The sequence below is a fragment of the Aptenodytes patagonicus genome, chromosome 11 (genome assembly GCF_965638725.1).
Source record: "Aptenodytes patagonicus chromosome 11, bAptPat1.pri.cur, whole genome shotgun sequence".
Lineage (NCBI taxonomy): Eukaryota > Metazoa > Chordata > Aves > Sphenisciformes > Spheniscidae > Aptenodytes > Aptenodytes patagonicus.
In genome coordinates this window covers 2577401-2602950 of record NC_134959.1, presented here as the reverse complement: position 1 = coordinate 2602950, position 25550 = coordinate 2577401, and the positions used below count along the sequence as shown (strand labels likewise).

At 49.1% G+C, this 25550-nt stretch overlaps 1 protein-coding gene across 1 annotated transcript in view; it reads right to left on the bottom strand.

The window, feature by feature from the left end:
• Nucleotides 1-257: 257 nt before the first annotated feature.
• The window catches only part of SLC7A5 (solute carrier family 7 member 5), a 42738-nt gene continuing 17445 nt past the window's right edge, over nt 258-25550 (bottom strand). Inside the window, exons 3-10 of the mRNA XM_076348954.1 lie at nt 14637-14742; nt 13841-13885; nt 12329-12452; nt 11124-11227; nt 10247-10343; nt 9745-9894; nt 8389-8566; nt 258-6511 (exon numbers count right to left, since the gene is read on the bottom strand). Coding sequence (XP_076205069.1) covers nt 6456-6511; nt 8389-8566; nt 9745-9894; nt 10247-10343; nt 11124-11227; nt 12329-12452; nt 13841-13885; nt 14637-14742 — 860 coding nt within the window. The 3' untranslated portion in view covers nt 258-6455. The remainder of the gene's footprint in view (nt 6512-8388; nt 8567-9744; nt 9895-10246; nt 10344-11123; nt 11228-12328; nt 12453-13840; nt 13886-14636; nt 14743-25550) is intronic.

Sequence of the window (25550 nt, the reverse complement as noted above, 5' to 3'; positions counted from 1 at the left end):
CCACTTCTTCCCCAAAGCTCACCCACTTTCCCATTCCCTTAGTTTTAACACATGCAAAACCAGAAACGGTGACTAGAATTTAAAAAAGGAGGATGGTGATAGAGGAATGGATGCTGTCATTGCTCAGCCATGCTCCTAGACCCGTCTGCAAGAGGAACGCTTGGAAACCCAGGGCTCAGGTGCTGGTGGATGTGGGATAAACAAGGCAACCTTTTGCAAAATAAAAGTTTTGGAGGCAAAGACCAGCAACAAGAGAGTTGTAATTCAGCTTTCTTTGTTAAAAAAACAAAACAAAACAACAACCCAAAACATAGAACAACCCAAACATTTAACAGATTTGTTAACCACAGACATAAAAGAATCAAGAAATACTCGAAAAAATACATTGCAAGAGACATCTTGTTTTACAAGGCAATTTGATTAAGTTACTACTGGCTGACCAGCACTTGGTCAGTCGTGGAATAGCTGTGTTGACAGGAACACAAACAGTGTAAATAGACAGCACTTACTGGAGAAGTATTAAGACTAAAAGATATTTACCCCTTAAAATAAATAGAATGTAATCTACAGCAACATTTAAATTAGTAAAATATTTTTAAAGCAACCAAATATAACAAAATTGTAAATCAGATCTAGATTTTCTTCTGTATGTCAAGATCCTTTTTTTCTGTGTTTTTAAAAAAAAACACAAAAATACAAACTTTAGAAGGAAGGTATCTCTGAAAAGTCAGATTATTCACTAGAAGTGAATTTCACCCTCCTTTTGTTCTGCGGGCAAGCGCAAGGTCCGGGTACCACTTAAAATTTTTCCTTTGCAAGGATTTAGGTGGGACACAGACCTCACCCCGTCCTCTGAACAAATCAGGATTTTCCCCCTACGCGTGAAATTCATCCCGGCGCAGGAGACGCAGCCAGACCCTGCAGCGCCACGTCCCGCTGGCTGGGGCGTGGGAGAGCATCCAAGCGCAGGCAGAGCCCCTGCGCCGAGATGAACGTCACCCAACGGGAATAATTTAGGTGTAGATATAAAGTCTCTTTTAGGCCACTTAAAAATTAATTCCATATTTAAAAAAATATTCTTTTTTTTCTCATTAACACTTCGACAGCTGGAGGAAGCAACACCCCTTCTCACGCAAGGAACAGGGGGCTGAAAGCAAAGAAATAATCCTCTTGACATCGGTTCCTTAGGGGCGACCTAATCCAAGCCACATTTCCTACGTGCAGCTGAACGGCACTTGGCTTTGACTCCCAGCAGCATCCTGCACACACGCACCCCCCCAGCTGCTAGTTCCAGTTCAGACTGTGTAAATTGAGAAGAAACTTCTCAAGTACGGGCAAAACCAGCTTAAGGCTGGCCGGCTCTAACTCCTCAAGAAGCCACCAGAAATGAAGAGCCCCTTGAGCATCCCTCAACGCAGAGGTCTCGTGGGATGCCCTGGCATGGGCAGGGTCCCCGGGGGAGGTGCGGGAGCAGATTCCCATCGCCGCAGGGAGCCGGCTGCCGCGCTCCCTGGTTGGCAGCCAAGCGCCGCCAGCTCCAGCTGCGCCGGCCCGGCCCGCGGCCAGAGATGCTCGCCGGGCTCCCAGGGCCAGCACAAGGCTGCAATTCAGTCCGCGGGGCTCTGCCGAGGTCACGGCGCCGGCCAGCAGACCTCAGTACGAGCCCCGGGGGGGGAACTGGAGCCGTCTCACCCCTGGGCTGCCCCTTCCCAAGCTCCAGTAGGAAGCTTTGTTCCAGCCCTTTCTCAATGGCCAACCTCGCCTTCCCCTTTGATGTCATTAGAAATGGAGTTGCACAACCAGTTGATGGAAAAGCTGGCGTCCCACAAGAATAGCCCCAAACAGCCAGAGCGTTGCGTAATGACAACATTTGGCTGTTTCCTTTTTTTTTTTTTATTTTATTTATTTTTTATTAAAGCCCGAGAACGCTGTAGCCTCAGCTGAAGGCACAGGTACCTTCCCAGACTGAGAGGAAACCTTCCCCGCGATTCCCCACAGCTGGGCCAAGACTCTGCCACTGCAAACATCTCTCCGTGGTTGGGAAGTCGCGGCCGCAGGGAAGAGCTCTGCTGCAACGCCGCTGCCCCTCGAGGGCTCTGCTTTCGGGGCAGACCCCCAGGGGAGGAGCCCATGGAGGAGCCCAATTTATTGCTCTGCCTGAGCTGCCCGCAGGGAGAGGGCTCAGAGAACGACAAAGCCGCTTCTTCACGAGTTTCAATCCAGTTGAAGGATCTTTAAAGTTTGTTCAACAGTGACAGAGTCCCTTTGAACTTAGTATCCACAGAGGGTGCCATTAAAAACAAAAGCATGTTTACCAGAACACGGTATCTGAGATGGAAAACACTGCAAATACTGCAGGAAGTTAAAAAAAAAAAATCCACCCAGAATGACTTAAATCTCACCCATTTTTGGCCAGGAGCATTTTGCAGGGCTGAGCAGGGCTGGTTTCCCTCTCAGCTGGGAAGGTTTCTCATTTAGAAAGGGGAACCCAACGGGTAAGGAAGTGCCTGCCCGCCGGTTCCTGCATGCCCCTGCCCAACTGTTTAGCAATCCCTGCGGGATGCTATTCCGTGAACACCCCCAACAACTGACTGCCTGGGAGTCTAAATACTTAAAAACATGCTAAGAAGAGCAATAATTGAAAGGGGGTTTAGTACAAGGACCAAAGGACTACTGCGGCACAGCTACCACTTGCAGAAATACACAGCCACGGCTCCATGGTCGGACTCGATGATCTTAAAGGTCTTTTCCAACCTAAAACGATTCTATGATTCTGCTGACACGACCGCTCCAGCTGTATTTGCAGAATACTGTCACATGAAATAGATTCACGTGGTACCTCGTTTAACTGTAGCTACTGTTTAGGAAAGCAAAGTCACAGTCACTGTGGTTGCGTGCGTCCTTTGCAGGAAGGGTTTATCTCCCTTGGTGGGTTGCAACAGGCGTGACTGATCACAGGCTCAAAAGAGCACAAGCAAACAGAGAAACAACAGAAAAATCCCACATCTGGCGCTGGGAATGATGAGAAATCTTCTGTGAAGTCTCTGCTGCTCCCCTCGCCCTCCATGACACATCTCATTCCACATTTGAGGGGAACAAGCAGCAAGGAGGTCTTTCATGGGGATGTATTCTCTCTTTTCCCATACAAAAATCCCGCTGAACATGGCAAGCCCCTCCTGGTTGCTGATCTGAGTTACAAGCTGTCGTGCTGGACAGCAGATGCTGCTAACAGCAGCTTCACCCATTGGAGTGAAAATTACTGTACTGTGTTTTCTTTATACAATGAAATTCAGTTTTACCCCCTTACGCATTATCTCCCTAACAGTCAGGAAAAATAACTGAACCTGTTACAGCCATGTCACCAAGCTCTGGTAGAGGGGAACTATCGGGGTCAATGAATCAGGGATAAAAGAAATCAGGTTTTTGAAAGGTAAACTTTGTGGCTGACCAAATTCAACATTTTTGTCATTCTGTGCTGGTGCCTGGTTCAGTTTCTTCCTATACCTCTATTGCCATGGAGACGCTGGCGAGATCACCACGAAACATATGGTATCAATGCCAGAGCCAGCAGGTTAGTACAAGAGAAAGATCTTTAGCAGCAAGTGAAGAATCATGAAAATTCATCAAGAGCAAGCGAGCGAGTTAAGGATTTAATTAAGATCAGTTAATTGATAAAAAAATATTTCTCAGTGTGACATCTCCCCTTTAAAACCAGTGTGAAAGGTTCACCAAGAGGATATTGTGTAGTGATGGGTCTTCCATCACTGATGAAAGTCATTTAAAGATGTGTCCAAACCAAGCAACTCCCACGCCTTTGGGAGATTTGAACCTATTTCTGAGCTCTCTGTGGCTTGGACTTGAGTGCTAATTTACATTGGATCGAGGCGGCCGAGAGTTAAAATCCCTTTCCTTTGCATCACAGGTCATTCCACCGGTATATATTACCACTGAGAGCCCCTACGTTGAACCCAGGCCCTGCAGGAAACCGGCCCTGAGACGTTACATTTTGCCTGTAATGACAGACAAAAAACTGCAGACCAAGTGGAAGGTGACAGACTGCGGTTCTCTCTCGATGAAGCAGGGCCAGCATAAGCAGCGATTTCCCATCGCTACCCTGCCAAAACATCTCAGCCTTCAGCTGGAAGAGGATTCCAAAAATTGAGTTCAGGTTTTATGGTTCGCGACCTTATTTATGCAAATGCCTCTCCGCAGACACTGGATCTGAGATGCTCCAATTCATTGCACATTGTCCCCGAACAGCCAGGCACTGGCCAGAACTTTGGGTTCTTCTGCACTGTAGATGTACCCAAACCAGCTGCAGCTCTCCACAGGTTAACTTAGCTCCGGGAGAGCTCAGCGCTAAGACGTGTAAAGTGGCACCTGGGCTGGCTTGGCTATCTCTACGCTGTGCTGCCACGGAATAAGCAACCCGACAGCAAAGGTTTTCAGCGTGATGATTGTCTCACCTATTCCTCCTGCACTGCCTCAAAGCAAAGACGCGTGGTTGGCGAAGCAATAGCGAAGAGCTGCGTGTAGACACTCGCTGACATAGCCACAGTCATTGTCACACACGCTTGAACAGAAGCTGCCACCTGCTATAACACACACTTTTTTTTGCTAAAGAACTTCTTAAAAGGACAAAGCATGAGCTAGTACCATTGGTGTCCTTAATGCCTCTTCATCCAAAATAACTCTATGCTAACAGGAGAATCCAGCCGGCTTCCAAACAGCTTACTTTACAAAAATATTGGGGAGGAAAAGTAGTTCAACAACCTATTTGCACAAAGCACAAGCACAAAGAAGATCCGTAACAGAGGCTGAAGCAGCTCACTTGTGGGGAAAAAGATGCTTTTGATTTCCAACTGACGTATCGCATTGAGTGCAGAGGCATTATGAGCAAATTGTTCAAGAACTGCAGTTTTGCTGAAAAGGTGATGCTTTTGACCAAATAAAGGAACATGTTCCTAAGAGGACAGTTTTGATTACTCGGGAACTAGAGGAATTCTGGGTGGGCTCAGGGGACAGGACTGCACCACCCACACAGCAAAACAAGATTTCACATGTGGATCGTGGTTCATGCTCAAAGACCACTCCCTGAACGGGAGGACGTTGGTGGGGGCATCTCACCAAGCCAAACCTGGTGCTGCAGTTTTGCACGAAGGAGGAATGGCCCCCAGTCCCTGCTTCTTAGAGCAAAACAGACCATCTACAGCAGACCGAGATTGAAGCCAGGCTCCAGCCATCCGGGGACATCTGCCCCTTTCTACACCCCCAGATCCAGTTGGTCCCATCTCCACTGCACGTTCTAGAAGAGACACAGCATAACGAAGGGCACGGTGACAGGCAATGCACAGACCGACCCCAGGGAACGAGCCAAGGGAATCCCACCCTTATTTTCTCTTTGCAAATGGTTTAGGGGTGAGCATGAATCACACCAAGGGCAATGAACAGGGCCAGAGAGTATGATGTTGCTCATCCCATGCTGGATGATAGCCTATCTACAGAAAAACATGGAGTGAGCAAGCCAAGGACTTGGCCTCCTGCTAATTGCAATTCCCTGGGTTTATCAGGAGGAACTCCCCCCCCAGGCCTGCACCTGCCCCAGTGCTAATTCACAGGGCCACGGGATGGGCATTCTGGTGAAGAGCATCCCGGAGGGCTGGCTCAATAGCAGGGAGATGGCTTGGATCTGAGAGTTAAAAGCCAGGCAGTGGCAGGGGACCCTGAGTGCTCTTGTCAGGAACACAATTAAAATCAGACGAGGCCTCCCCACATCATTTCTCTGACACTAATTCTGCTCTGCCTTGTCTCACCTAAGTCACTGCCAGTGGACAGAGTCCAAAGCGTCCAGCAGCATGTATTTTGGTATGAGTTTGTGTGTGTGTGAGCCTGTGAGCCAACATCAGCCAATGTTTGTTTCCTAACCACCTGCCCTTGACCAGGTAAGGCAGGGGGGCCAGGCTCAGGACCACCCTGCGGCTCTGCGACAGTCCCAGCCCCAGACACAGGCACGTTTGTACAGCTGGCGACACTCAAACCGGGTTTGTGAGCAGATCCGCCATCGTCTCGGGGATCCCAGACCCAAACCAAGTAAGTCTACACAGAACTGAAGTACAGCCCTCAGTATCACACACACACAGAGGCTGATCGGACTTGCTGCTGCCAGACAGGCAGGACCCCTTTGAAGCTGCCGGCAGGAATTCCTCCTCCTGGCCCACGTTCGTACCAAGAACTTCTCATCGCAGGGCTGCTCATCTGCCAGGCTAAAGGGTAGTGACGGAGGGGCTGGAGGAGGCAAGGCAGAGCCGGGGGCATGGTGTCAGACACGAAGCAGCTCTGACGGGGTGCTCCAGTGCCTAGGTTTCGTTTACGAGGGATCAGAAGCGTTTTCTCCTTGTGTCGTCTTAAAATAATATTGTGCGTTTCCTCGAGCTGAATGTCTCTGCTTTTCCTGCTTATGATTCTTGCGGAACCACTTCCATCAGTTTCTGGCACAGGACTGTTGCAGAGACTATGGGGAAGAAAGCAAAGTACAGGTTAGAGATCACACGCAGGGGCCCAACATATATCTTGGTCTCAGTTCATGATACTCTGCCTCAAAAGGGCTGACCCATTTGCCTCCCCACCGTGGTTCTGAGCAAGATTAGTCCAAATACGATTTAAGACTTGAAATCAAATGAGCCGCGGGCTACTCTCTGCTTGTGCCCAGAACTTAAACGTGTAACACTGGGAGCTTTGCTCCTGCAGCGAGGATGCTGTACTGCCCCGAGAGAGGCTCCGGTACTTCTTGACGCCAGTTTCTAATTACATGGTGATACGGTAACTACGTTTGGATGCCAGAACTGCAACCAGCCAAAACCGAGTCAGGCACAATAGCAGGAATGGGCATAGAAAATATGAGCTGATGCTTTTACTTCCAATTTTGAAAACCCCGGCTGTATGTGCACACAGCTTCTTTAAAGGTTTGAGTACCCAGGACTAAACCAACTCAGCATACCGAACACAAGGCAGAGCCCACTGCCTTGCACAGAGCAGGTGAAGAGCAAAGGAAGCATTTCAGATGCAAGCTGGCACAGGAAAGGTGCTAAACTGCAGTAACTCTTATTTTTCTACCCATTAGTTTTGGTGGCTGGTATCCGAACACACCTGTGCTTTCTGCCGCTTCACTGTGTGTTTGGAGACCACAAGATAGCTTGCCAGGTAAAGCTAACGCTAATTCTAACTACACACGAAGTCAAACTCAGATCAGTTGGAGGTGATCAAATTATCTGCAATACATGAATATCCACACGTGTTTAAAGTTCCTATGTTTCTAACCGGACATTTGCAGGATGATAATTCTGTGTTCCCAGAATATTTTCTATATTCTCCTTACAAGCCTTTGGTGGTGGAAAACAATTAATATGGTAATTTGCCACCCAGGCACTGCAAAAATGGGTTTTCCAGGAACTGAGCCTAATACTCAGAATAAAAAAGTGAGAGAGAGAGAGAGAGAGAGAGATGGGGAGGGGGTGACAATAACAAGTGCTGAGCACTGTTAAAAGCCTTTTTCTTCTTCATAAAAAGCATCCAGCTAAGGCTGGGCATTTCTACTTGTCTGCTTTTCTAGGTCAGCCTGTTGTATGAGAGCTGGGAGGCAGATGGTAGAGTTTAGTTACTTGGACAACACAGATTGACTTTCTTGATTCAGTTGTTCAGACAGAGGTTACATGTGCCAAGCACAGCCTCTCCATCCCTTCAGAACACACCGTGGTGTAGTGTCAGCTGTTGGAAAACCTTATACAAAGATACTTTAAAAATAAACCTCGTAAGAGAAAACATCCAGGGGATTTTCCCCTCCCTCTGCTCTGCTGCCACATTTTGATGCCAAGGAGAGCTTTGACTGGATCAGAAATGTTAGCACTGGCTAAGCAATGGATTGGGACTAATTACGAATTTTCAGCAGTCAAATTGAGGCCAACTGTGCTCAGACTGTTACACCATTACTTCTTTTCCCTTCCTACACCACTAGAAAGGGATTCTCTGCTGACGAAAGGCTTGACCCTGTGCTCTTGCAGGAAGCAGAAGAAAGGCAGCAATGTGCTCAGCTAATTACGCTCCACTGCGTAACAACAACCTGTTTGCCGAGATAAAAAAAACCCCATGGTATTTGGCCCAAACTTTGCGATTATCGCAAGTCAGGGTGTGTTTTGGGTGCTTGATAGATAAGGTAATAATCAGGTTAATACTTGTTACTGTTAAAGAAGGATTGGTCAGAGCCAAGACACTGGAAGCCTCCACTGCACGAAGGAGAGCCAGTGCTACTAGCTGTAGCATGCTCACCGGGAAGCTGCTGGTTTTGGAGCAAAAGCCAAGGCTGCACCCTTGCTCTTCACTGGTAATACTTACAGATGCCTTGGAGAACCCACTTGGGCTTGTTTTGCCACCAGACCCCGAAGAAGTAAACAGGGATCCCACTGAAGATGATTGCAAAGCCAATCGCACATTCCTTCGGCGTCATCCAGAAGGAAACAGCAATGAGAAACAAGCAGGCCAGGATGAAGAAAATGGGCAGGCAGATGTTCACCTAAACAAGGACCCAAAGAACAGGTTAGAAGTTGTATCAGGGGAACAGGGTGCACTTTCCAGTGAAGTTTATCTAGCTGTACAACCCGGAGAGGGAAGGAGTTCATGTTCCACCATGGACCCCTACGTGGACGGTCCTCCTGCCTGTCCCAGTGCTCTGAGCAAGGGGACCATGACCTTGAACTGCCATGGGGAAGGTATCGATTTAGGCAGTGCTCTTCATCAATCCTGGAGAAAACAGACGTAGGCTAACACCTAACACATACATTTAAAACCAGCAAAACGAAGCACGGAGATGTGGCTTGCCAACAGCCGTGAGCCTTTCTCAGCACCCTTTTTTTGACCCCAATTCCATACTTGAACGATTCCTGATAAAAAGCACCTGTACTAACAGCATCAAATTCAGCAGCAACCACAGCACAAGCCATAGCATCTTCACGGCAGTTTCTCAGGGGACTCGGCTACACTGCTCTGAGCAGGGCACCCGCTGAGAGCAGCCCAGCTTTTAGAAGAAAAACCAAAAACCCAAAGGAGACACCCTGCAAAGAGTTACATTGGGAAGGCACTGGTACAGGTCTGCGAGTTTGTTTCTCTCTGGCTGCCTGTTGCCTGGCAGAGACCTGAGTGTGCTGGGGGATGAGTGAGAAACATGCCTTTAAGGAAGGCAGACACGCTTGCGGCTGACATGATCTTGGCCTCCTCCCAGATGGGACACGGTACTGCCAAGCTGGCCAAGGACAAAGAGAACAAAGTTCTCATCTCTGCAGGCGTGGGTTTGTCTGCTTTATTAAAAAACTATTTTAAGTGAATTCCATGATGGTACAGAGTGTTTCACTGAGAGCCGCAGCCTATGATTTGTCCTGGGGAATATGTTAGCCATTGAGAGCTTCCCACTGGGCTACCCCACCAGAACACCCCGCATCTCTGACACACAGAGCCTCCTTCACTCTGATGTCCCCACGGCCACGGCAGCTCTTCGTCCTCCTGCACCGATTCACGTTCGGCAGATTTCCGTGCAGCAAGGACACCTGCGTTAGCTACAACACAACATTTCCCCTGCACGCTTGAAATCCCAGTCCCTCTTCCGTACAGGGCAAGCAGCCGTACTTGCTGAACCCTCCCTGGTGCTGAGAAGGGACTCGGGGAGGACCCACCACGCAATTACCACACTGTTCTCACCTTGATGGGCCTTTCCAGCTCTGGCTTCTTGTAACGCAGCCACATCATGCCGATGATGGCCAGAGCCACGCACAGCCAGTTGAAGAAGCTGAAGAAGTTGATGACTGAGAAAATGTTGTTGGAGAAGGCGTAGAGCAGGGTCATGACACACTGCATCCAGAAAAAAAAAGCCATTAGCAAAGGGAGAAGTAGGCAAAACCACATATGTTACAACACTAAATACAGGTGTTTTAGAAGAACTATCTGCCAGGAAAGAATCAGGTTGATTATTTTTTACTTATTTAAGCTATTTTCAATTGGTGCCTGGAGCAATTTCAAAACAGAAGTGGAATATGAGGATATGATGAGAAGGGTCTATCTTCTCCTGTAGGTGCATGTGGAAATGGCTGTGTCTGGAGATGGTGCCCAAGCAGCCCTGCTCCAACCACTCTGATGGGATCCTACCCCCAACCCGTCTCTCAATGCCAGGTCGATGCTCATCACCACAGACCCAGATGCTTACTGTAAAGATGAGGGATGGCACGGGAGTGAGAAGCCTGGGGTGAATCATAGACAGGATTGAAGGCAAGTGTCCTTCTCGGGATCCCACGAAGAACAGCCTGAGGTGGGGGAGACAGAGCCGTTATCACCTCTGCAACCTTCAGCCCCGGGCTGGGGTTTGTCTTCAGCACAAAACAAATGGGGACAGCGCAAGCTCAGCCTAGACGGTGCTGAGGCAGCAAGACTGAAACGCCCAGGCTCCGCGCAGGTTTTCCACCCTAGTGGTGCCTTGCACGATGCCAGCTGCGCCCTTTTGCTAGTCACCGGTTCAGGAGTGGGGCCCTCCAGGATCAGACCCCAGCACGGGGTGTTCTGCACGTACACAGTGGAAAGTCCCTGTCTTAGAAGGAAGGCTGGAGACGGACAAAGAATGCAAGAAAAGATGTATTTATAGCCTCCTTTCCAGAGACAGCAATTAAGTGACTTTCCTAAGACAACCCAGGAGATGCGTGTCAGAGCTGGAACCATCTCAGTCCCCCTCCTTTCTCCCCTTTCTGGAGGGATTCTCAGCCCTGAAGTTTCATAAGTTTCTGCTTTTCATTAAGGCCACTTTCTCAGGCAACATCACTGAGCCCCAAGCCTGTGTTTGTTTATGTTCTAGGAACTTCAACAGGACTTTGCCTGAGGAACAGAAGATTGAGACCACTGAAAGGGTTTCCTTTAAACTGGATACAGTTTTAAAGTCTTACTTTTTTTTTTTTTCCTGCATTCCCCACATGGCCTCCAGACCCTTTAGACTTTGTGTCTACCCACAACCACTCTTTGGAGGACGACTCCAAACGAAGAGGCATTAAGCATGACTTGTAAACAAAAAACACAAAATTGAGCAAGAAACCTACCGGGAAGAAGTGAAGAGAGATCCATTAACGGATCCAAAGCACGACAAGCCAACAAAGACGGGAATGATCCAGGACATGACGCCAAGGTGATAGTTCCCAAAATCCTAAATGGGGGGCAACAAGACAGACATTTCACACCCAGAATGTCCAAAAGACTCACAGCCGCCGACAAAGACTTAATATTTGTAGAAATCTGAACAAATGACATGGCTTAGTGCTGAAGCTGTTACGGAGTTTTCCATATTGCCACGTGCTGCTCCTCCTTCCTGAAAAAGCCTATTGTGGAACCGCAAAAAAATCAGCAGAAAGCCCTTCCCTCGGAGTCAGGACACAACATTTATCAGAATGGCTATCCAAAAGTTCAAGACCAAAATGAAACTGCAAGGAGATTCAGACACACAACTATTGCCAATTGCTGAGTAAGGACCCTGGGACACAGCCCCTTAGAAACGCAGTGACCCGGAGCTGTAGTTTTATATCACAAAGTGACCCTGCACTGCTTCACTGCAGTTTTATGCCAACACTATTATACCGATTTCAAGCCTTGCAAAGGCACACGACTAGAGCAGTGCAACACAGGCTGGCATCTCCAATAACTCAGCACTGCGCACGTGCAGGCCGGAGCGGGGCTGGGTACTGACCCAAATGACGGAGCGCTGTCACCCAAATGACCCAGGCCAGCTTATCCTGGAGTGAGAGATTCCCCCTGAAGCACTGAAAAATCCTGGTCACACTCAGTTTTCACGGTCATACCACGCTGCTCACTTCTGAAGCAACCAGGATTTCTGACCACAATGGCATTTGAATTAATGGAAGTATTATTTTTCTCTCTTAATTAAAACAAGGAAGATACAGAGAGAACGATTTAGTTCAGTATTGACTGAATGACCTTTTCCCATAAATATCATGCTCTGGTAACTGATGATAAGTCATGAGGCCAGCAGCAACCTTGCATATTTACACATTAAGAGCAGCGTTAACTTTCTGCCCACTCTTACTATTGTCCGTGATTAATCCCACTTGGTATCACACTGTCCTTCCCTGCTCCCGTCACAGTTGCTCTTTATCTCCTGTCAAACATCAGCCTTTTTGTAAGCAGCCATGATCAGCATGGAACAAACTAGGAGATGCATGCGGAGATTGTAAGTCTCATTTAACCAGCCCTGGAAAACAGATGAGTCACATCAGAAATGCACCGGTCTTACCACAGCCACGGCTTCGGATGTCAGCATCTGGTCCGTCGACAGGGTTGTGAAGTAAGCCAAGTTCGTCAGCACGTAAACCAAAGTGACTACAGGTAGTGAGATGATGATAGCCAGCGGCAGGTTTCTAGGAAGAAAATATAAATTGCAATGGAGCGCTGCAGTTCAGAGAAGAGAGCTGTTGATGCCAGGGATCGGTGGCTCATGCTGCGGCCCTCCTGCGCTCACTTCAAGTTGGCTTGTGCCACTCTGCTCTTCTTTGGCTCTTCAGCACGGCCAGTTTCCTAGCCACAGGCTGCTCCCCTAGGAGAGGAGAAGATGCCCACACGGGAACAGCCTGGAGGCTGACAGATGTAGAGTGAAGGATTATGGCAGAAGGGACTTTTTGCATGGAGAGACTCTGGCTGTCTAGGCAAGCAGTAATCCAGGATCACTGCAAAGGCAACTAATTAAAAATACCCCCCCTCCGCGTCTCTTGCTAGCCAGTGGCATTAGCACATGCATTCTGTTCTGGGCAAAGGAGAAGCATCTGTGCTGGTGGGTTTCTTGGGGGAGATGGAAAGATCAGGGATTTAGCGGGCAGTTTTTAGGCTCCAACTCTGTGCAGCTGGCTGGACTGATGAAACTCAAAGAAAATGAGTTCAGACACAGTCTGAGTGGGTCTGTAAAGACGAGGCTGTGTTGGTACAAATTTGCCTTTCCAAATAGTCTAACTTCATTTGCGAACCGAAACTGAAAAAGGAAACCCTGCTTGATGCCATGTATAATTGGTCTAGTGGAGCTCAAAGCCACAGGAGGAGAGAGTCAAATACCATGACTGCATTCAGAAGACAAGAATTAATTGCAATCTGCAAAAACTTTTTTATAACTGTGTTTGTCAAGGAAAGGGCGTATCAAATCTTATGCTTCCCAGCAGGCACTAATAATCACTGCCAGGGTCAGCCAGGAATGGGTTCTTGCACAAGTGACCCTGAAGCTCGTATCGACGGTGCCTCGCAGGCACCTTCCACGTGAGCAAAAATGATTTATCAGCGATGTCCTGCTTTGGTGTGGCCCACCCCCATCTCACCAGGTCCTCTGCACAACCCTGAAAAGCACGAGCAGCACAGAAAGCGGCTGTTGCTCAAGAGAACAGGAAGAGCATGTGACAAACATATGTACGCACAAATACTCTTGTGGGAGTTTATACAAGACAGTAATAAAGCCGTGAGTGCTCCTTCCTCGCCTATAATTCAGAGAGGTGCCATGCCAAGGAAGCAGGACTTTCCAACAACACTGATAATATTGGTAGTACAGGAAAGCAGCATAAGCAGCAGCCCTTCTCATACAGAGATTATTATTCCCCTTCCCCTATTCCAGGGAGGAACAATGCCATTAATTTACCTCGTTTTCTGTTTCCCTAGAAAAAGACCTCGGCTTCTGGGCTGATTAGCAACCCCTGTCACACACATAAGGAAAGGGCTTCCCAAGAACAAGTTTTCCTCCCAGGGAAGTCATCACAGGGGACACACCTACCTGTAGGGATTTATCATCTCTTCTGTAACAAAATTCAAGTAATTCCTGTAATTTAAAAAGAACAGTGGTTAATTCTGGTTAGTCCATGGAATAAAAGAAGCCCTTCATCTTACTCATCTGCAAGGGAATTTCAGGAGGGATAGAGAGACTGAAACCTGCGGTAAAGCTTGTGATGGCTGATGCCTAGTCCAAGACCTACGGCACAAAACCTGCAAAGCGCATGCCCTGGATGGTGCTGGTGGATCAAGCACACCATGCTGCCAGCTTCCTTGCAACAGGAGGGGTGATTGCAGGTGACGAGCTGGACCCACAAGCGACAGGGCCACCCTCCAGGCAATAAGGATGGCTGTAACTGCCCTGTTTTCACAGCAAATTGAGCAGGCTCCTTGTGCTTGCAAGTGCTCAAAGGGACTGATAAAGAAGCTCTCCAGGAGCTTCAGTTTGGTGCTCTAAATAATCTGTTGGCATGTAACACATCTCTCCTCTGCTAGCTAAACCCACCCTGCTGCTTTCTCTTAATATCACCTAGGAGCTGCACCAAGCAACCCATCATCTGCTGCCTCTTCTAAATCCCATGATCACCACCACCTCTTTGTGCTTCTATGTCCTGGCTGGAAATGGGGCGTGAAGTATGGCTATTAACGTTACTAGGCAAACCCAAAGCATCTGCCTCATTGCCCTGGTTACAAGGAAGATGGAAAGTCCTGGACCACACTCTTCCTGCAAACACAATCTGGGGACAAAGAAATGAACTACAGTATTTAGCACTGAAAAGAGATACGGGGCTGCATCTTACCATCCTCCGTAGGCAAAGAGACCGCTGTACAAAGCTAACACAATGTTCCCCACGCCTACTTTTGTGCCTTCGAAGGAGTGCTCAGGAGTCAGGTTTGTCACATCACCTGCAGAAAACAAAAAGAAGAAAGGATCGATGCAGATGGACTGACTGTAAACCCCAAGGGCCTTTGTGGGTGCTGAAACAGAGAAACCTGGAGGCAAAAGCTGCTCTTAGGATACTAAATTATCATGCCGATGCATTTCGGGTTACGCTAGAGAGCATGTGCACATATTTCTATTGGGCTGATTCCTCCAGTTTTACAGTGCTTAATTCACCCGGAGCAACGCACCAAATAATCAGCCCCAAATATACTCGTCTCAAGCAACTGGCCGTTACCGAGTCCTCAAAACTTTCTCACACTGCAACATGCTATCGCCAAGGTAATCTCCCAGATATCTTCTCCCTGCGAAGAAAACATTCTGGGGACCTTCCTGCTGGAAGATGCCACGCAAACAGATATTGTCACATTGTCCTCTCAACTGAAAGCTGCTTTCATTTGATAAAACCCCAGGATTTCCTCCACTTCCACCAGCCACCCAATAAAGCAGAAACCCAGGATTTCCTCTAGTCCCACCAGCCACCTGATAAAGCAGAGGGTTATGGCAATCCCTTTGATTGTGGGAAGTCAGGTTCTTTGGGGCCTGAATATCAGAAGTTAGCTTCTTTAGGACGTGAATATCGAAAGTTCCTGTTACGTATCTGCTTTTGAAAGAAAAAGCCATAAATAGACGACTCGATTGTACCTTTGGTAAGAACTCACCCAGAGCAGCCAAGGGTTTATTTATTTTGCTTTAAAACGCTCTGCAGTTGTTTTGTTCCCTGTCTTTTGATGTGGAGCCCGGGTGTAGGCCTGGGATGGCGAGGCCACGCTCCCCTCCCCAGACCCAGCGCTCCCCTTAGTGAGGACGGAAGTGGGGAGCGAGGCAGGATTCGGCAGGGCACGTTTGCATCCAGGGAGCCCTGTCGAAGCACATGTGACTCCTCTTAGGACACAGATCTTTACTAATCACCCGAGCAACTGCATCACATGGCAGTCAGCAGGGCCTGGAGCTTAACCCTTCAACTCGTAGCACAAGGTACCCAGGACGTGCATCTGGGGAAAGGGGAGGGATGCTAATACACCAGGCATTTTTCCTCTGGATGGCCTCTCTCCCCATCTCACGCTGGAAACTTTCACTCCCCTATGCCACCAAAAGCCACTTTGGCAGAGGCTGGGTAACAAATATGGATGCACGGACCTTTTAGCGCCTTGCACTCATCTTTCTGGTGGAGGGAAAGGGGGACTTTTCCTGACGGCACTATCAGTCTGCTGGTGCCTTTTTCATTCACGGGGCTTCACAAGGGACTGCTCCAAATCTGTGCCAGTGACACGGAGCTGCCCTGTGTGCTTGGGAGATCTACATCTTGTCTTTCCCCTTCTCTGCTTGACCCTCCAGCTCCATCCCTATCCTTTCCATTCTGGGCATTGCTCCCTTCACCTCCTTTCTCCCTCCTGCTGAGTCCTAGCCAGGGCAAAAAGATATTCCCTAACACGGTGTCCAAAATGCTCTCTGCTCACAAAACTACCCAGAAAACCAGGCCCCCTCTGCCTTCTTCCCTGCGTGGTTGCTATCCCATTTGCAAGGGGATGCTGTTGGTGTGAGCTGCAAAAGAGCCGGGACCACAGCAGCAGCACATGCACTGGGCAATCAAGTCTGGGAAACACGGGTTTTCCAAGGCTCTACTTGTCCCGATCCCACTGCAGATTGCAGCTCTCCACTGGTGTTGCCTTGTCCCTCTCTCCCAGCACCTCACTGCCAGGAAAGTCTCTTCTGAATCTACCTTGGGATACGCTGGTTGTGTTTAATGCCCCTTTAGCCAGTGAATCTCCTTAGCAAAATGCACCAATCTTTTTTAAAAAGCGTACATCAGAGTGTAACAGGAAAGCCAGGAAATGCAAAGAGACTGATATAATGCCGCGAGTTTAACCTTAATTCCTGGCTTATAGGTTCAGTCATATAATCTTAATTTAGCATTAATGCCCCAGCTTGGCTGTGAACGGTAAGGCTGAGCAGGAGGCTGATGCACAGCATCACATCCTGCTCGATCCCTCAGGCTCAGCTTTCCTGAATTTATTTTCTGCCCCTCCTGAATAATTACCAGTCTAATTCTTTCCAGGTCTTTTGTTACGGGAATAAGATACACTTTTTGTTAACAGTGACTGTAATTAGCTACTGGCACGGCACACGGATGGACTAGGAGAGCAGGAGAGCTCTCCAGGCGTTTCAAACACCCTTCGGGACGTCTCTTCTCAAAGGTCTGCTCGTGCTCTGCCAGTAGCCCAGCTCCCACCCGGGCTGAGGGATCACCACCTTTACCACGTCAGGAAGATGCTCTGATCCAAGAGGAGCCAGGGCACAAGCAGCATCACACCGCGGGCTCACACCTCCATTTCTTGTCCACAACTGGACACCAGCTTCCACCGAAAGCCTCTTTCTGTTTGTCACAGGCAAAAAGCTCTCAGGCCAAATGTTCCGTTTTCGGAGGCATCTGCAGGTTTCGCTCTGTGCCTTCCCAAACCTCACGCAGAAACTGTGTGCTGGTGCCTCCAAGGAAGAGCTGAGCCGCCACCCTCGCCCAGCTGCCCAGGAGGGGAGGAGCGCATCAGTGGTCCCCAGCCCGAATCATAGAATCATTGAGGTTGGAAAAGACCTCTAAGATCATCGAGTCCAACCGTCGACCCAACACCACCACCCACTAAACCATGTCCCTAAGTGCCTCATCTACACGTCTTTTAAATACCTCCAGGGATGGGGACTCAACCCCTTCCCTGGGCAGCCTGTGCCAATGTTTCACCACTCTTTCAGTAAAGACATTTTTCCTCACGTCCAATCTAAACCTCCCCTGGTGCAGCTTGAGGCCGTTTCCTCTCGTCCTATCGCTTGTTCCTTGGGAGAAGAGACCGACCCCCACCTCGCTACAACCTCCTTTCAGATAGTTGTAGAGAGTGATGAGGTCTCCCCTCAGCCTCCTCTTCTCCAGGCTAAACAGTCCCAGTTCCCTCAGCCACTCCTCATCAGACTTGTTCTCCAGACCCCTCACCAGCCTCGTTGCCCTTCTCTGGACACGCTCCAGCACCTCAACGTCCTTCTTGTAGTGAGGGGCCCAAAACTGAACACAGTATTCGAGGTGCGGCCTCACCAGTGCCGAGTACAGGGGCACGATCACTGCCCTGCTCCTGCTGGCCACACTATTTCTGATAGAGGCCAGGATGCCATTGGCCTTCTTGGCCGCCTGGGCACACTGCCGGCTCATGTTCAGCCGGCTGTCGACCAGCACCCCCAGGTCCTTTTCCGACAGGCAGCTTTCCAGCCACTCTTCCCCAAGCCTGTAGCGCTGCATGGGGTTGTTGTGGCCGAAGTGCAGGACCCGGCACTTGTCCTTGTTGAACCTCATACAGTTGGCCTGGGCCCATCGATCCAGCCTGTCCAGGTCCCTCTGCAGAGCCTTCCTACCCTCGAGCAGATCAACACTCCCACCCAACTTGGTGTCGTCTGCAAACTGACTGAGGGTGCACTCGATCCCCTCATCCAGATCATCGATAAAGATATTGAACAAGACCGGCCCCAGTACTGAGCCCTGGGGAACACCGCTCGTGACCGGCCGCCAACTGGATGTAACTCCATTCACCACAACTCTCTGGGCCCGGCCGTCCAGCCAGTTTTTGACCCAGCGCAGAGTCCACCTGTCTAAGCCGTGAGCCGCCAGCTTCTCTAGGAGAATGCTGTGGGAGACGGTGTCAAAGGCCTTGCTGAAGTCCAGGTAGACCACATCCACAGCCTTTCCCTCATCCACTAGGCGGGTCACCTGGTCACAGAAGGAGATCAGGTTGGTCAAGCAGGACCTGCCTCTCATGAATCCGTGCTGGCTGGGCCTGATCCCCTGGTTGTCCCACACATGCCTTGTGAGCACCCTCAAGACGAACCGCTCCATAATCTTCCCCGGCACCAAGGTCAGGCTGACAGGCCTGTACTTCTCCCGATCCTCCTTCCGGCCCTTCTTGTAGATGGGCGTCACATTGACAAGCCTCCAGTCGTCCGGGACCTCCCCTGTTAACCAGGACTGCTGATAAATGATGGAGAGTGGCTTGGCAAGCTCCTCCACCAGCTTCCTCAGCACCCTTGGGTGGATCCCATCCGGCCCCATAGACCTGTGACGTCCAGGTGGCATAGCAGGTCATTGACTGCTTCCTCTTGGATTACGGGGGGTTCATCCTGCTCGCCGTCCCTGTCTTCCAGCTCAGGGGGCCGAGTACCCTGAGGATAACTGGTCTGACTGTTAAAGACTGAGGCAAAGAAGGCATTGAGTACCTCAGCCTTTTCCTCATCCTCGGTGGCAATGTTCCCCCCCGCATCCAATAAAGGATGGAGATTCTCCTTGGCTCTCTTTTTGTCATTAATATATTTGTAAAAACATTTTTTGTTGTCTCTAACGACAGTGGCCAGATTGCGTTCTAGCTGGGCTTTTGCCTTTCTCATTTCTTCTCTGCATGACCTGACGAGATCCCTGTACTCTTCTTGAGTCGCCTGCCCCTTCTTCCACAAGCGGTAAACTCCTTTTTTTCCTGAGTCCCAGCAAGACCTCCCCGTTCAGCCAGGCCGGTCGTCTTCCCCGCCCGTTCTTCTTACGGCGTACAGGGACAGCCTGCTCCTGAGCCCTTAAGACTTCCTTCTTGAAGAACGTCCAGCCTTCCTGGACCCCTTTGCCCTTCAGGACTGTCTCCCAAGGGACTCTCTTAACCAGTGTCCTGAACAGGCCAAAGTCCACCCTCTGGAAGTCCATGGTTGCGGTTTTGCTGGCCCCCCTCCTTACCTTGCCAAGAATCCAGAATTCTATCATTTCATGGTCGCTAAGCCCAAGACGGCCTCCGACCACCACATCTCCCACCAGTCCCTTCTCTGTTTGTAATCCATCACACAAAGATACTTCCTCTGGTGCAGAAGACCCAGAGGTGCACTGGAGGCTGAGAAAGCATCCAGGAGGCACCACGTGTCCCCCTTGTTCTTACACTTACCCACTGACGCTTGCTATTGGCCCCAGCTGGAGACTGGGGATACGGGGTAGATGGTCCAGCACGGTCATTCTTACCTCCTTCCTCTAATACAAACGCTCATTAGGACCTGCCGTTCGAAACAGAGGTACGAACCTCAGTTCCAGACACACTGCACCTTTCAAGCCTCAATGTACAATTCAAGCCTCCAGACTTCGGAGGTTTGAATTGCAGACTTTGGATGAAATCGAGGGTTACAAATCTGCAGGTGAGGCTGCCAAGCACGGCCTCGACTGCTCCCATGGAGCGAGAGGTCCGTAAGCGAGAGCACCCCGGGCAAAGGCGTGCTCTGCCTACCCTCCCGGCTCCCCCCATCCCCCCCCAGCCCATGCAGCCGCAGCTGCTCTCTAGGCAATGCCCTGCCCATGCCTGGCACCCTGGTGATCTGAAACCTGGTTTGAACTGGCTGTTCAACTGCACTCTGCTCTACAATTAACCAAATTAAGGTAACAAGCTCTGACATAAACCCCATTTGCTGATCTTGCCAGCTGCCAAGACTCTGGTAATTGCGACAGCAAACGATGGGTCACCTGGGGCCTTTCTGCGGGAGGGACCTATTTCAGGTCCATGCGCTGCGTGTTCAGACCCTTTCTTTGAAAATGTTCATTTGCTCCCCAGTCATGTCCATTCCGGTTTTAATAGCACAGCAATCTTCTCTTGCAGAAAGCATTTAATGATAATTAAATATTTTTAACTTGCCTAAACAGCAAGGAGAGGGAACACAGCCATCTAGAGAGCTCAGCAAGAGAAGGGGGGGCCCTCAGCGCATCTCGCTCATGGAGGAAACTGAGCCAGGGAGAAATGTGTTGTATATATGAAAAACCCCAGAGGAGAAGATCCACTCAACTGTTGAGCCATTTCCTGAGAAAAGCAGCGAGAGTTCAATCGACTGAGTCAGAAAAACAAGACGGCAAGAAACACACAGGGGCCAGGGTTACGAGAGTATCTCTTTGGCAGCTCATGGCTCCCCAGGAAACACGTGCTCGGTAGCCACATAAGCTGTTCGCTCCTCTCTGATCACTGCCACTCTGCAGACAGCTTTGCATTAAGCAGTTTTGAACAGTAGCTATTAAACTTGGGTCCCGTAGCAGACGAGTTTATGGGTCTGAAAGACACCACCAGAAACCTTGGACCAGCAGAGAGGGCATCCAAGGAGGAGCCAGAGCTCTTGGTTCTCACCACCAGCTGTGGACAGGCTATGACACTTCCCCTCATTTCAACGACTTCCTTCTGTTTTATGGAAAAGTTCCTCTCTCCTCCCAGTGCTGGGAAGCTTTGTCAATATTGCTGCTTCAGGGTGAAGCCAAGGGTCTGGGCTCCTGGATTCACTCCACTCCACACACTACTCAAGCTTCACAACTCATTTTGCAATCGTCCACCAGGACACTACATGGGCCAGAAAGCGTTTTGTTACCTTTCACACATCCTCTGCATCCTGCTCGTATCACCAAAAAACCTTTTACCCTCCTCCTCCTAAGCAAACAGCTCCTGATTTTCACAACCTTCGTGTCTGCTGGCGAGAAATAAAGAAGCAGACCCAGAAGCAGCGGCGCGAGCCCTGGAGCGATGCACGGCATGCAAAACGCCGTGCCTCCTCTGGGAGCCAGAAAGCACAGAGGCAGTGCAGAAACCCTGGGTGAACAGGGTCCCTTTGATCCTTAGCACAGCATGGAAAGGTGCGTCCTAAATGCCCCCATGTCTGTCCCTATCAGGGCAGATTAACAGCAAGGTGCAAACCCTAAACAAACCACCCAGTGGGTTTCCAGCCACTTCCATAAGCTTGTTTTTTTCTTTTCATATCTGCACAACAGGTTCCGTCCACACCCATAGAAACTTGTGATCGAGAACGACAAACAAGAATGAGCCACCTGACCGGGCTCTGGAGGGGCTAACCAGAGCCAACCAGCTTGACGTGCAGGAGAGCCGAGAACATTTGGGGAGGGCAGATCCTCCTGCCTGCCACCCACACCTCTAGCACCACAGGCAAGGCCATTAATTTCAGCCCAGCAGTTGAAGGCTGTGGGAAAGGATCAATATAAAATGCAGGTGAAAGCACATGTATACACACACACACACACAGAGCTATCGACTGCACTGATACACCTTAGGCATGAAAGACTGCTTCTGCTGCAACCAAAGACTTTAGAGAGACAGAGAGAAGCGACCCAGACAGGGATGCAAAGAAGAAAATACCAAAGTCTTAGCTGCTCTCCAGTTAAGTATGTCTGCATTGCTGGGATAGCTGCACTTGGAAAAATGAGAAGCCAACAGAGCCTCTCACGTCAGCTGCCTTAAAACCCACTCAGCCCACAACAGCGGTGAGCAGGGTCCCCTGTGGCAAGTCTGAGATGCGCTCCTCAGCCTCCAATGCAAGGCACCTACCTTGATCCAGCTTAGCATTTGGCAGCTCATGCAGGATACCAAAAACGAGCAACATGCTACAATCCACAACTCCTTGGATAAAGCAGCTTTTCAGCTGCCAAGGCACATTTCCACCCTGAAGAGTTAATGCGGCTATGAGCCTCCATACGCAATGTTAAACAAACAGCAGTTCACATCATCATTAAAGGCCAAGCTTCCAGCGTGTGCATACACAGCCACTCCAACTCACAGTGATCGTAACAAGAAGCACAGGTCACTGACCGACTGCTTCTGTATTTGGGGTTTTGTTGTTGTTGTTGTTATTAAAAGCATTTTATTTAATTTTGGACAGGCAACTTTGCACTTGTAAAATGCAAAAGCCCCAGCACGCTCAACTGTATCCTCGAATCTACAATTGCCAAAAATTTTCTGGGCAGAGAGGGCAAGAAAAAAATTGTCTGAGCAGAAATGAACCACTGCTCACTCCAAACCAGAGCAGGCAAGCTGGATAGCACGCTAACCTGCCATGCCCACCTGGCCTCAGCATTTGCATTCGCCTTTGGCAGAAGAAATCAAAGATTAGAGAGCGAGAGGCCCATAAAACATAATTGTGTTGTATCAACTCTCCAGCGTTAAGATGCCTGATTAACCTCCAACATGTGGTTGATGTGATTTAGAGGTGCAGGATGCTGGCAGCTTTCCCAGCTTCCTTGTTTGTGCTCTCCTTCGGTACAGTCTTCCACTCTCCGTGTGCTCCGTGAACAAGACAGTGAGTAAGAGAAGCACAATAGCTTTCCTTCAAAGCTTACTGCTGGAAAACCGTGTTATAGTGGCATTTCTGAATGCCAGTGTAACAAGAAACAGCACGGGCAGCTGCAGGGCACGCTTTTCTTGCAACCTTTTGTGCATGAGCCTCAGACCCAACTTGCAGGGACACACTGAAAAGCTTGAAGGATGTTTATTATCCATAGGCTTTGCCTCCTGTCTGCCAAAGAGGATCTACAGTGCAAGTTAGTCATGGCCTGGCTGGGTGAACACCCATCTGGTTTGGCTTTGGGCTCCAAACTCATCTCAGACACCTACAGCTCCACCATCAGTAGATTCTCGTGTCCCAGGTCACGTCCTAGAGCCAGTCCCTTGGGTGAGCCGGTCGCGCCGGGCATAGACGCCAGTGCAACGGCTACCCTGCCGCGTACAACCCCACACAGCACGCACAAAGGCATTGCTGCATCTACCCTCAGCAAAAAAGCAGGTCACGACTGACGTGGCAGGAAATAATAAAAAAAAAAAGAAGTAAATTGAAAACAAATTCCTAAACATCGACCTGCTGAACAGGTTCACTCTCGGATTCACGCTATGGACACGAGAGACGAGACCGGGTCAAAGGAAAATTTGTGGCAGATTTCTTTAGCTATGCTAAGTGCTTATCCACCTCTGGATAGCCGAGCGTGATTAAGTGTAGGTACAAACCCAAGACAATTCAGACAATGACCACTCTTGTCTTCTCTTAGTATCTGTGTGCCATTGTGCTTTGAGACCTGAGGGAGCCTGAGATTTTAATTACCAGTCATGAAATCAAGTTTTCCTGCCATGTCAGCAGGACCTCTCCAGAGCAGCCCTGCCCTCCCCACGCTTACAGCCGTATCCTCGCCTTTGCTGCTTGCAGGGCTCATCAGCTCAGCCCCCTGGTCTCACTCCGTACCTGGCTTTTTTGGGACACTCAACTGACGTTGCCACTGGCAGCAGAGAAGAAAGTCTGGGAGGAAAGGAAGAGTGAGTAAACTTCCCCTCCCTCAGGTCTTTCTTAATCAAAGGATTTTTCACAAAAAAAAAAAGGCAAAGAAAAAAGTTTGGACAGGGAACTAGCAAAATAACCCTCACAGAGACAGAGACCAAATGGGCATTTTCTACCAAAAGACAAAGGGATTCGATAAATGAAAGTAGTACCCAGATATGCATGCACACCCACAGCGCCAAGATGTTGCTTTGCACCTGGAGTACTTAGATGATATTTTTAGGAGGCTGCACAGACATGATAAGCACACATTAATGACTGAAGGTTTGAATTTTCATTTCGGCACTTTCAGAAACCCTCCCATGTCGAGTTCAGAATTTGCCAGCCACAACTACACCTCTAAATGCCTTTTTACAAAGAGCAAACGATACTGGGGTGGGGGGTGCCAGTGCTGGCTGATACTATACACATCTATTTAAAGAAAAAACAAGATTAAAACCAAAACCCTCTGCCTAGTCTTAGTTCTCCATGGCAAATGTCTGGAGTTAAACCTGCCTACTCTGTCCTTAATTCACTCTGTGCTTGTTCAGCAGATGCAACTCTGCTGGTCTCTGACAAGCCCAATGAAGGGACTTAGAATAATGCTGCTGCCATCAAACAGGCACTTGTGGCACCGCAGATGAGAAATTTAAGATCAGAAATCAGGCATTGAGAGGAAAAAGGGACAATAAGTTCGATAAAAATAATTCACTAAAATGAGTGTTAAATTCTATTTCCCCAAGTCCCAAATGCCCAATTCTTTTTCTTAAGCAGAACTGCTGGTGAGGAATCGCAGCGAGGGCTGGAGAGCCCAGCACCGCAGCACTCCCCGAACGCACAGCAGCCAGGAATGGCACCTCGCTGCTTGAGCTGCCCAAGGGCAGGCAAACGTATAAGAAACCCTAGGACATCAACAACAGAAAGGAATATATCTGAAACATGTCTGTGATACGTGTTTTTAGAATTTTTTGACATCAAAACCTTTCCTGAATTTCCTCACGTGTAAAAAGCATGAATGTGTCCTTAAAGATTAGCACAAAATTTTGTGAAGTTTTCCTGCCTAGGTTAGTTTTTAAGGCACTGTGAGGTGCAGGGTGATCGGGTATGAAGAGCACAGCTGCAGACCTAACCACAGACCTCTGTGTCACACGCAGTGCAGAAAACGTCCCTTAAACCTGCACAGCCGCCATCCAAACAGGCTGCACGATCTAGTCCCAGGCATCCCGCTCACCGGGTCAAGAATACGGCCAAAAAATACCCAGAGGTGGCTGGACAGAAAGCAATTCGTGAGAGCTGGTAAAACAGTAGAACCAAAAATAAGCCTAGTTTTTATAACACTGGAGTGAAAAAATCCCAATCCTGTCTATGCTATAAGTTATTTATACTATTTAAGTGCTACAGACTGGTGGGCTGTACAGTTGGGGGTCCATATATAAGGTTTTACACACCAATATACCAAGTCCAGGACACCGAACTTGTAAAGCAACACAACTCCAGCCTCACAAAGGCTTTTAAAAGTGTAACTTCTGTATTAGTAAAATAATTGCATCCCAAGTGGGTCAGCTTTCAAGTAGCTGAAAGGTTGTCTAAGTAGGAAACCAACTTCTACCCTCCTTTTGAAGTTGCATGAAAGAAGAGATGTAAAACA